Genomic DNA, 12701 nt, shown 5'->3' on the forward strand with positions numbered 1-12701 from the left:
ATCACCCACACTACATCTGCGGTCAGGGAGCAGAGAGAGGAACTGTGGTACTCAGCACACTCTTTCTGTGTCATTCAGTCCAGGACCCTGAATATGTATATATATATATATATATATATATATATATATATATATATTTTTTTTTTTTTTTTTTTTTTTTTTTTTTTTGTCCCACCTATACTTAAGGTGGGTTTTCCATGTCGGTTAATCAAATCTAGAAACTCCCTTACAGACACGGCCATTGTTCTGTTTCATACATGAATCTAGATCCTGTCGGGTTCACAATACGATCCATTACAGATGTTATGGAAGGCTGGGCTTCAGACCCCCTCAGGCAATATGATGCTGTGGGAAATCGCATGGACTCTCATCCCTGCCTCACACAGACAATCCTCTCTCAGTGGCAGGTGAGTCTCAGCATCATGCTGGTCCATGAAGTGAGACTCCAGCAGAGACCCAACACTACAGGGTGGAAGCCAGCTGCTTCCACCGTGCCCACCACCCTCCTGACCTGCAGACGCTGTAAACACAATGAAATATTCCCTTAAGATGCCAGTTTGGGATAATTTGCTATATAGCTTTGCCTTTCATTGCACAGCAACCACCTATGCATTCCTCATTAAGAACCTGGACCGGGCGTCCTACCTCCTGTGACGTGCTCCTGCATTCCTCCTGTGCTGGCAGCTTCTTAGGGCTGGGTCTCTCCTGGCCTTGCCTTACAGCAGATCTGTTCGTTCACTTGTTTCTCCCCTCACAGATTAACTTCTAGGAGGCAGAAACCTGGATCCTAGGATCTGATAAGGGCTGCATAATGGAGTAGATTATGTTTGGTGAATGAATGAATGAATTCTGGTCTGTGTGAGAAAACTGTTATATGCTAGCGGAGTTTCCACATCAGGGACTTTGATGGCTACTGACAGGGTGAAGAAGAGGCCTGGCTTATCCAAATTCATTCAGTCATCAAGAGCTTTAAATGTTTAAACTTAATTAAATTAATACATTAAATATTTCATAATTTAATAATAATTAAAATAAATTAAAACTGCCAGGCACACTGCTGCTCTAGTGCAACTGCCTCAGACCACCTCCGGATTGGGGGAGGGGGCAGGCCACCTGCGCTTTGAAGACCTTTGCTTGAGGACTGCAGTATGAGCCAGGGAGGGCCCAGGGCTCTCCAGACCTAGGGACAGTATTACCAATAACACTATCCTAGACTGCCTCCCCCGCTTTCTCCTCCCCACAACTTCTTCCTCCTCCTGCCCCTGTTCCCCCCCACCCCCACCCCCCAAAGCCCCAAGAAGGACTCACTCTGTATCCCCAGGCTGCCTTTGAACTCACAGTCCTCTTGCCTCAGCCTCCTGAGTGCTAAGTGCCAGATGTCCTGAAGTTTTTCAATTTATAGTACCACCCTATGAGGAAGAAGCTATAATCAGCTCAGATTATGTTTTATTAAGACATAAACAGTTTACAGTGATAGGTACACAGTCATAGGACAATGATCCGCACATGTAAAGGATGTAGTTTATTTTTAATCTCTTTTTATTAGTTGAGACTTTCATACATGTATTCAATATATTTTGATCCTATTCACCTTGACTCCTCCCTTAACGCCTCGGATTTACTCCCAGTCCGCTCTCAACTTCATCTTTATTATTTATTTATTTATTTATTTATTTTACAGCCCAAGTCTAATCTATGCTGCCCATATAGTCATGGATATGGGAGTCATGCTGCACTGTAGTGTGGAAAACATCCCAGGAGCCACACCCCTTGAAGACAACTGACTCTCCCTCCCCAGCAGCCCCTAGCTGTCAATAGCTCCTTAGTCAGATCCCTTCTCTGGACCAGGGTGTGGACTGACTTGATCTCACGCAGGCAGACACAACCTGCATAAGGGAGTTGCTGGAGGAGAGTCTCCTGAGCTGTTTTCAGATGCTGATTTCAGTGCACTGAGATCTGTTTACTGTCCTGCCGCAGGCATTGTTATGAATGTTGAACCATCTCCTGTACTCACGTGATGTAAAGAATCTTCCCCAATTATCCCTGATTGGCTAAATAAAAGGCCTACACACCTGGGCAGGGCAGAAGTGAGGGGGCGGAGCTAAGGTTTGAAGGCTTTGAGGACTGAAGGATCACGGGAAAGAGAGAGACAGGTAGAGGGCAAAGAAGGGGAGCCGCCACGGGATAGGTAAAGAACCACGTAGGCCGGGAGGCGTGAACCCTGAGAACCGCGTGGAGAGGAGCGACCCAGATGGAAAGCGTGAGTAAGTGTTTATGGGGATATTGGAGGGAAGAGGCCCAGAGCAGGTGGCCTGGGATGGGGGCTGAGAGGTAACGAGGTAGATTAGGGGGGAATACCTGCCCAGCCTCAGGTGACACGAGGTTTATTTAAATACAACAGGTGTCTGTGTCTTTTATTGCTATTGCTATCGGCATTTAAGGTAGTGGGTTAGTAATAACTGCCATAATAATTATAGGCTTTTTTTTGTTTTCGAGACAAGGTTTCTCTGTGTATCCTTGCCTGTCCTGGTCTCGCTTTGTAGACCAGGCTGACCTCGAACTCACAGCGATCCACCTGCCTTTGCCTCCCGAGTGCTGGGATTAAAGGCGCGCGCCGCCACACCCGACCGACCCTAGGCTTTTTAATTATAAACTTTATTAGCTATTTTTGTTTTCTACAACAGTGAGTGTGGTCCTGTCATGCCTAGAAGACACTGATTCCCCTAGTCCTCTGTCAGAGAACCTGGTTCTGGTTCTGCCTGTTTTTGTTTTAGTTTTTCCAAACATTGTTTCTCTGTGTAGCCCTGGCTGTCCTGGAACTCACACTGTAGACCAGGCTGGCCTCGAACTCAGAGACCTGCCTGCCTCTGCCTCCAGAGCGCTGGGAATAAAGGCTTGCGCCACCACCACCTGCGCCAGTCTGTGGTTCTTACTTCCGCCCTCAATCTACCGTGATGGCCCTGAACCTTAGAGAAAGGGGATGTGGCATAGACGTCCCATTTACGAGTGAGCATGCCGCAGGTACTAATTCACATAAAATGAACCATACCCTGGTGCCCCGGACCTACAGGTGGTTTTATATATCCACGAGCTCACGACCACAGCACAGCAGTCAGCATCTCCTTTCCACCGCCATAAACCAGCTGGTACTTTCTAAGAAGTGAATATAAATAGAATCTTGCAGCAAGTGCATTTTTCTGGTCTGGCTTCACTTGCTATAACAATTTAGAGTTTTGTCCACATTAATGTGATATTGTGCAGTCCGCTATTTCTCGTCACTAAGTGGTATTCCTTTGTCCAGACAGATCACACTATCTTCTGTCTTTCAAAAATGAGGAGGCTAAGCCGAACCGTGGTGTCTTTTGCCTATAATCCCTGGCAATGTCTTCAAAGTATCAGTGCCTGGGCAGAGTCTGATTGATGCAGGAGTTGGGGCTGTAGCTGAAAAAAAAAATTTTAAGCCCCCTGAGTGATTTTTATAGGGTATTTTTTTCATTGTATCTATAGCCATCAAGTCCCATTGTGTGGAGGCTGAGGTAGGAGAACTGTATGAGTTCAAGACCAGCCTGAGCTACCCTCAAGAAACCCACCAAAGCAAATAAAATGAGACTGAAGTTCAGAGAAGTGAAGTGACACATCCAGCTTTGCTTACCCAGCTGCTGCCTGGGCCTTAGCTTTTCCCAGGGTGCCCTTCCTTCCTTCCTTCCTTCCTTCCTTCCTTCCACAGTGCTAGGGGCATGCTGCCCTTCACTGTCTGAGGTAGAATAACAGCCCTGCAGGTGTCCCTGTCCTAATTCCTGAAGTCTGTGAGTATCCTATGAAAGGTGGCAGGGGACAGAGATAGCAGCTAAAAATCAAGGTTGCTATGAGACAGCCTTAAGATAAAAAGACACCCTCGGTGTCTTCCACTGGGTGGGCCCAAGTGTAGTCACCAGGGTCCTTTGAAGCAGAAGCAGGGGTTGGAGTCAGAGATTTGAAGATTCTGGCTTTGAAGATGGAGGAAGGGGCCACAAAGCAAAAGATGGAAGTGGTCTTTTGAATTTGGAGAAGGTAGAGGAATGGATTTTTCCATTCATGGAGATTTGGCAAAGCTTAGCGAGGCCTGCTTCACATGGCCGACCTCCACAATGGAGGATAAGTTTGTGCCGTTTGTGGAATCTTATCTCTTCAGCCACAGAAAACAAACACAGTGGCTTTGGCCAAGCTGTTCTAGATCATGCATCTGAGCCCAGGAGGACAGCAAAGGGCAGAGGGTCTCCAAGGAGTGCTGGAACAACACAGCCTGTCTGTCAGAGGAGGTGGCTTGCCTTCCACATCGCTGAACCACCGTGGCCTTAGGCTGGGTGATGTTCCTTGGGGCAGGACAGCCAGGAGAGGGAAGCTTGAAGTCAGAGATACCTGAATAAACCAGCTGGTAGTTCTCTGCAGTTCTGGGTGAAAGAATAGTCTCTCTACCAGAGCAGCTGACAGAGCAAGGCCTGCCTGCACAGGCTGCTGGGAACTTGGACATGCTCGCCCAGGGTCAGCCATGCAGTGGGGCTTGAGAAAACATAGGACAAAACTTGTCCGGCATGAGGACCCGTGGAACTCATCAGTCCTCATATGACAAGGAAACAGCTTTCTCCCATTGTGGTCCAAATGTGAATAGTTTCCTGCCCCATATAACCTTTAGCTGTCTATGGTTATTGGCTGGCGGTTTTCTTACTCGGTTCAATTCTCACACAATCCAGCCACAGCACAGACTGCAGAGCTTAAGGGCTTAGTCACAAGGCTGTCTTCTAGTTCCCAAGACAGTCCTAGGTTCTGGTGGGTCACCTGGACTTGGGACCAACTGGCTATGTGTAGGAGCAGCCACCACACTGGCCTTAGCTTTGATGACCTGATAAGGTGGCTCACAGAATTTGGGAAGTGCTTGCTGCCTTGTCCCTCAACAAAGAACCCAGATGAGGGTGGAAAGACACCAGAAGGAGATGCTGGAACTCATGTCAGCTACTCCTGTGGCCTCACTGCCCGCAGCAGAAGTTACATCCACCAGGAACCCAAGGAGAAGTAACCGGTGGGGACACTGGTGAAAACACAGATGTGGGCGTGGCTCTGGTGGGACAGGAAGGGTTTATTGCTGAGGGGTCAGGGGACGGTATAAGCTTTGTGGGTTTATACTCACACTGCACATGCTGAGTACTTGGATGAGGGAAGAAGAAAAGTGAGGCTGCTTTAAAATGGATAAAGTGAAGAAAGCAAAAGGTTTCACTTAAGTTCAATGCAGTGTCTGGGGCAGACTGTCTGGGACCCCCAGCAAACAATAGGACTGCCAAAGATGGAAGAAGAGAGCCAAAGGTAAACTTGAGGAGGAGAGTTGAGTGCTTGTGGTGGTGCAGGCCTTTAAACCCAGCACTTTGGGGCCAGAAGAAGGTGGCTCTCTGAGTTTGAGGCCAGCCGGGTCTACATAGTAAGTTCCAGGACACTACATAGAAAGAGACCATGTCTTTTGAAAAAAAAAAATGTAGTTGAGGGGCTGGAGATGGCTCAGCAGTTAAGAGTACTTGCTGCTCTTCCAGAAGATCCAGGTTCAATTCTCAGCACCTATATGACAGTCACAACCATCTGCAATTTCAGTCAAGGGGGATCTGATGCCCTCTTCTGGCCTCACTGGGTACTGAGGCACACATGTGATGCACGGGCAGACATGCAAGTAAAACATCCACACAAATTAAATAAATAGAAATATGGGTATGATGGGGCACGCCTTTAATCTCAGCACTTGAGAGGCAGAGGCAGGTGGATTTCTGAGTTTCAGGCCAGCCTGTTCTCCAAAGAGAGTTCTAGGGCAGCCAGAGCTACATAGAGAAACCTTGTCTTGAAAAACCAAAAAGAGCCAGGCAGTGGTGGCGCACGCCTTTAATCCCAGCACTTGGGAGACACAGGCAGGTGGATCCCCATGAGTTCGAGGCCAGCCTGGACTACAGAGCAAGTTCCAGGACAGCCAGAGCTGTTACACAGAGAAACCCTGTCTCGAAAAACAAACAAACAAACAAACAAAACCAAAAAGAAAAAAAAATAAATACATAAGAGAAAGCAGTTGAAAGCATCAGTGACAATAGCAAAGGGACCAGGGCGGGGTGGTGCACGTCTTCAACTCCCAGCACAGGGAGGCAGAGGCAGGCCGATGTCTGTGAGTTTGAGGCCACCCTGGTCCACAAGCTAGTCCAGGACAGCCAGGGCTACACAGAGAAACCCTGTCTTGAAAAATGTAAAAGCAAAGATGGGTTTAGAGGGGAGCAGTGAGGAGGCGGGGAGGCTCTGTCAGAACAAGAGGGGAATAAGAAGACAGAAAAGAAAAGGGAAGGACTAGGAACTGAGCATGTGGGAAGGCCTCAATTGTAAGACTGTAGGCTAAGGAAGAAGAAAACAGCTCAAAGAGGGACCTGACCAGAGCAGTGAAGGAGTGATGTTGGGTCAGGACCGGAGGGGGGAAGACCGGAGCTAAGAGGAGAAGATCTTGGGCAAGAAAGAGAATAGGGGAGAGAGAGAGAGAGAGAGAGCGCAAGACAGAGAGAGAGAGAGAGAGAGAGAGAGAGAGAGAGCAAGAGAGAGAGAGAGAGAGAGAAGAGAAGAGAAGAGAAGAGAAGAGAACACACACACACACACACACACACACACACACACACACACACACACACACACACACACACACACACACACACAGAGCACTGAGCCAGGAACTAAGACAGGCCGAAGGTGCCTTGGGAGGGGAGGAGCTAAGAAAGGGAGGGGCGGAGTAAGCAAAATGCAGGAGTGGGAAGCTAATGAGAGACGTGAGTAACTGTGGGTTAGAAGAGACAGAGGCACTAATAAGCAGAGGGACGACAACGGGGTAGAGGGACAGTTGCCAGGGCAAAGAAAGCAAGAATAGACCTAGGCTAAGGGCGGGAAAGACACTTATTCTCTGCGCTTTGGTGGCTGTACATTTCTTCATGAACTACGGTCCTCTGTACAAATGAACTCCTGAAAGCTGTACTAATAAACTGAAAGATGCAACAGTAGGGTTCCCATTTGAGGGAGAACATATGTCATCTGTCTTTCTGTGTCTGGGTTACCTCATTCATTATAATGATTTCCAGCTCCGCCCGTTTATGTGCAAACTTCATTTTTCTTTACAGCTGCATACAATTCCACTGTGATTGGGTACCACATTTTCATTATACATTCCTGGGTTGATTGACAGCTGGGCTGTTTCCATGTCCTAGCTACTATGAACAGAGCAGGAATGAACATGGATGAACCTATGTTTCTGTAGCATAAATTAGGGTCCTTTGAAAACATGTCCAGGAGTGGCATAACTGGGTCACACGGTGTATCTACGGGTAAGGTTGTTTTGAGGAGGATTCACACATAGTGGCTGCACCAGTTTGCTCTCCCACCAATGGTGCATGAAGGATCCCATTGGCTAGCATTTGTTGTCTTTTCTTTTTCTAATCTTAGCCATTGTGACTAGAGGAAGATGCAATCTCAGTTTTTTTTTTTTGCTTTTTTGAGACAGGGTTTCTCTGTGTAGCCTTGGCTGTCCTGGACTAACTTTGTAGACCAGGCTGGCCTTGACCTCACAGCGATCTGCCTGCCTCTGCCTCCAGAGTGCTGGGATTAAAGGCGTGAGCCACCACTGCCTGACTGGTTATTTTCTTGATGTTCAATTTTTTTTTGAGTTGTTTGTTTGTTTGTTTGTTTTTTTGGTATATTCTAGACACTAATCCTTTATCAGATGTCTAGCTGCCAAAGGTTTATTTTTATTTTTTCTCTTCTGTAGGTGCCTCTTGACTTGAGAAACCATTTTTTTTCCCAGTCCAAACAAGTTTGTTTAATTTCATGAAGTCCCATTTATTGATGTTTGGTCCTGTTTCTAGGGCAATCATGTCCTATCCACAAAGTCATTGCCCAAGACATATTCTGTACTTTTCTAGAATATTCAGAGTCTCTGGTCTAATATTGAGATCTCTGGTCTATTTTGGATTGATTCGTGTACAGGATGAGAGGGAAGGATCCAGTTTCATTCTTCTGTACATGGGTGTTCCTGGCACCTTTTTGGTTTTTTTTTAATTTAATTTAATTTAATTTATCTATTTATTTATTTATTTATTGGTTTTTCGAGACAGGGTTTCTCTGTGTAGCCTTGGCTGTCCTGGACTCGCTTTGTAGACCAGGCTGGCCTCGAACTTGCAGCGATCCGCCTGCCTCTGCCTCCCGAGTGCTGGGATTAAAGGCGTGGGCCCCCACGCCCGCCTGGCTTTGTTTTATTTTTTGAGACAAAGTTTCTCTGTGTAGCCTTGGCTGTCCTGGCCTCCCTTTGTAGACCAGGCTGGCCTCGAACTCACAGAGATCCACTTGCCTCTGCTTCCCTGAGTGCTGGGATCACAGGGGTGCACCACTGCACCCGGCTTCCCTGGCACCTTCTGATAAAGATGTCTGTGTTCCCTGGGCTCTCTTCTCCTCTCCAAACCTCCCCTTCTTCTCCTCCCTCCCTCTCTGCCCCCACACTTTCGGCCTTCTTGGAGGAGAGCTAGCTACCTGGCGCTGCCTGGGTACCTCAGCTGAATTTCCCTCCATCCTCATCTTGCTTCTCTTTGCATGCGAATGTTCCCAGGACAGAAGTCCTCCCTCAGATGAGTAGCCAGCCTGGCTGGGTAGCAGACAGGCAAGACTATCCATCCAGGATCCAGACTCTCTTTCTTATCCAGAGGATGGGGTAGGGTGGTGCTAAGGATTGGAGATGGCAGGTGACTAGCCTGTGCTCAGGAGTCCATTAGAACAAAGGAGACTGCCAACCAGGAGATGCTGAGAGACTGTGGTACCATGCCAAGAAGTGGGGAAGACAAGATTTCATATGTATTATATATATATATATATATATATATATATATATAAATTATATGCACAAATGTACATGTATATGCAATATATGTTTTCTTATTTATTGTTTTTGAAGCAGGGTCTTGTATAATTGGGGCTGGCTTTGAATTTTTTCTTTTCTGTTTCTTTTTGTTGTTTTGGGGTTTTTTTTTTGTTATTGTTTTTGTTTGGTTTGAGTTTTTTTTTTTTTTTTTTGAGACAGGGTCTCTCTGTGTAGCCTTGGCTGTCCTAGACTCACTTTGTAGACCAGGCTGGCTTTGAACTCACAGCGATCCGCCTGCCTCTGCCTCCCAAGTGCTGGGATTAAAGGCGTGTGCCACCACCGCCCGGCGGTTTTTTTTGTTTTTGTTTTTTAAGATTTATTTATTTATTATATATACAGTGCTCTGCCTAAATGTACACTTGGGCCTGCATTACATGATAGATGGTTATGAGCCACTATGTGGTTGCTGGGAATTGAACTCAGGACCTCTGGAAGAGCAGTCAGTACACTTAACCTCTGAGCCATCTCTCCAGCCCGGTTTGGTTTTTTCTTTCTTTCTTTTTTTTTTTTTTTTGGTTTTTTTTTTTTTTTGGTTTTTTGAGACTGGGTTTCTCTGTATAGCCTTGGCTGTTCTGGACTCGCTTTGTAGACCAGGCTGGCCTCGAACCTGCTTTGGTTTTTTCAAGACTGGGTTTCTCTGTGTAGCCTTGGCTCTCCTGGACTTACTTTATAGACCAGGCTGGCTTCGAACTCACAGACATCTGCCTGCCTCTGCCTCCCTGAGTGCTAGGATTACAGGCATGCACCACAGCAAACACTTAAACTTTTTTCTTTTCTTTCTTTCTTTTTAAAAAGTTATTTATTTATTATGTATACAGTGCTTTGCCTGCATGCATGCCTGCATGCCAGAAGTGGTCACCAGATCTCATTATAGATGGTTGCTAGCCACCATATGATTGCTGGGAATTGAACTCATGACCTTTGAAAGAACAGACAGTGCTCTTAACCTATGAACCATCTCTCTAGCCCTTCTTTCACCTTTTTTAAGACAAAAGTTCTCTGCATAGCCTCGGCTGGCCTGTAGACCAGCCTGGCCTTGAACTCCAAGATTCTTCAGCCTCTGCCTCTGCGTACTCTGATTAAAAGTGAGTGACCGTATTGCCTGATTGGCCTTGAACTTTCTATGTAGATGACCTTGAATTCCTCTCCTGCCTCGGCCTCCAGGTATTAGCACTACAGGTGCATACCACCCTGCCCGGCTCAATGCTTCTTTCTGTAAATCTCCTTACAGCCCATCTCTTTCTCCTGAGGCACAGATTCCTTACAGCTGAGAGATGCACAACCCAGAAGACACCAGCAGTACCGAAAACTCATGAGCCATTGACAGCTAACCTAGTCCCTCATCCTCTCAGCTGAAATTCCCCCAGGGGGAGGCCCCACTAGGGCATCTAGGGTGACTGACTCAAAAGAAAACCATCTCCTGCCCTGTGCATCTCTCTGGGTCTTCATGCACACAGTCTCACCATTGTATAGCCTATGTATTCATCCATGTGCCCTCTGACAACCGTCCCTCCTTCTTGAATTTGCACAGATTTTTCTCCCTTAGGAGGGGGCATGAAGCTCGGCCCTACTCTGAGCTAGGCTGTAAGCAGTGATACCACCTTAGGAGGTCATTGTCCCTATGGCTTCTGGTGGGATCAGAATTAGCTGGCTCTCTGTGGCACAGGCAGCCCAGCTGCATCCACTATCCATCCCACTTGTAGTTGGCACAGGGCCAGCCTGTCCTACAAGGCCCTTTGAAATTCTGACCTGAAGCTCAGAGCCAGCTATGGTATCTCGATGGGGAACAGCCTATGACTGCTGTACCAGGAGAGAGAGAGAGAGAGAGAGAGAGAGAGAGAGAGAGAGAGAGAGAGAGAGAGAGAGAGAGAGAGAGAAGTCAATGTGATACAGAGGGGGGAAAAAAAAAGACAAGGCTTGGGGGCTGAAAAGGTGGCTCAGTGATTGAGGGCACTGGCTGTTCTTCCAAAGGACCTGGGTTCAAAATCTCAACACCCACATGGCAGGTCACAACTGTCTGTAATTCCAGTTCCAGGGGATTTGACACTCTCACACAGACATACGTGGAGGAAGAACACCAACCTATTAAAAAAAAAAAAAAAAGACAAGGCTTGAGTAAGTACCATGCCTGGGCTACACTGTGAGTGAGATACTATCTTAAAATAACAAGGCCTGTGGATGTTGCTTGTTGGTACAGCACTTGCTTGGCATTGCTGTGTAAGTGCCTGGGTGTCATCCCCGGCAATGGGGGAAAAATCAAGTGGGTCAAGTTTATGTGTGACAAGTTCTCTCTAGTTGACTGGTGGCCATTGGAGAGGAAAGGAACAGACACGAAACGGAGTTGTCAGAAGTTAAGAGTAATGTACATTGAGGGAGGGGACATTTTTGGGAGAAAAGGAACAGCTCGCCCCACAATGGGCCTAGACTTGGCCATGATGGCTTCAGATGTTTTGGGACTTAAACCCTGGCTGCTGGGGCTCCAGGGCTGGCCAACAGCACCCATACCCAAATGTCAAACCTGCCCAGGATGCCTGGCACACTGGTGTAACACGCTATATCCGCACCTGTAGCATATGCTATTTGGGAAACTGAAGCAGGAGGCTCTTGAGCTCAGGACCAGTTTAGGCTTCACAGCAAGATTCTGTCTCAAAACAGCAAGCACTTGGGCTGGAGAGATGATGGCTCAGTGGTTAAGAGCACTGCTTGCTCTTCCAGAGGTCCTGAGTTCAATTCCCAGCAACCACATGGTGGCTCACACCCATCTATAATGTGCTCTGATGCCCTCTTCTCTAGATAAAGCACTCATATACAATAAATAACAATTAAAAAAAAACAAACCAGCAAGCACTAAGGATGTATCTCTGTGACTGGACACTTAACCTGGCATGAACAATACCCCAGCGGCTTCAAAAGGACATAAGAAAAAAGGAGACTGAAGTCAGGAAGAAATTGGCCTCTTTCAGGCCAACGAAGCCTCCAAGGAAACCAACTTGGCTAACTCTCCATCTTAGACTTCCACCGTCTAGCACAAAGTCCTTGATCCCCGTCTTCCAGATTTAGTGAGCGTTATCAACAATGGTGTATGGATCGTTGTGTTATCCTGGTCTCTGCTTCACACACACCCCGGGTGCTGCTGCTGCTGTGGCTGAGACCAGGCTGGCCTCGAACACATAGAAATCCATGCGCCTCTGTCTCCTGGAGTACTGGAGGCACTACCCCTCCCAGCCCAGTTTGTAGTCCTCTTTACAGCAGTCTTGGTTGGCCCAGGTCCCACCCATCAGCTCCCCATGACAGGCAGCCCCAGAAAAGAAAGGATACTGTGCCTGGCACCCTGGTCAGCAATACCCTTGACCCTGACTGGACAGCAGTAGTGGAGACCTGCTAGGCACCCTAGGATGCTGTCACAGCATTACTTTTTCTGTGGTGACAGCTAGGCTCCTGTAAAGAGGCCAGGGCACTGAGTCCCATACAGCAGGGAGGGTCACAAGGACTGTCTTGGGAGACCTAATGGCCTGGAGAGATTTTCATCTCCTGAAACTCACACAACATAACCTCTTCTGGAAAGAGTGATCCAGCCATGCTTCCTGAGTCTTCCATAGGCCCCATTGGATGGCAGTGTGGTTTACGGTGGAGGCAAACCCAGTACATCTGTTTTTTTTCTAGAGCCCTCTCTGAGCTGAGAGTGGGCACCTATCTGGCTGCTTTTACCAGACTCAAACATCTCTTACTTTGGCGCTGCCATCTGAGTTGCTGG

General features: G+C 47.4%; 1 protein-coding gene across 1 annotated transcript in view; it reads left to right on the top strand.

The window, feature by feature from the left end:
* Window positions 1-2148: 2148 nt before the first annotated feature.
* The window catches only part of ZNF423 (zinc finger protein 423), a 334889-nt gene continuing 324336 nt past the window's right edge, over window positions 2149-12701 (top strand). Inside the window, exon 1 of the mRNA XM_084757137.1 lies at window positions 2149-2264. Coding sequence (XP_084613263.1) covers window positions 2252-2264 — 13 coding nt within the window. The 5' untranslated portion in view covers window positions 2149-2251. The remainder of the gene's footprint in view (window positions 2265-12701) is intronic.

Source organism: Acomys minous (assembly GCF_964271855.1).
Source record: "Acomys minous genome assembly, chromosome: 14".
In the NCBI taxonomy this organism is placed as follows: Eukaryota; Metazoa; Chordata; class Mammalia; order Rodentia; family Muridae; genus Acomys; species Acomys minous.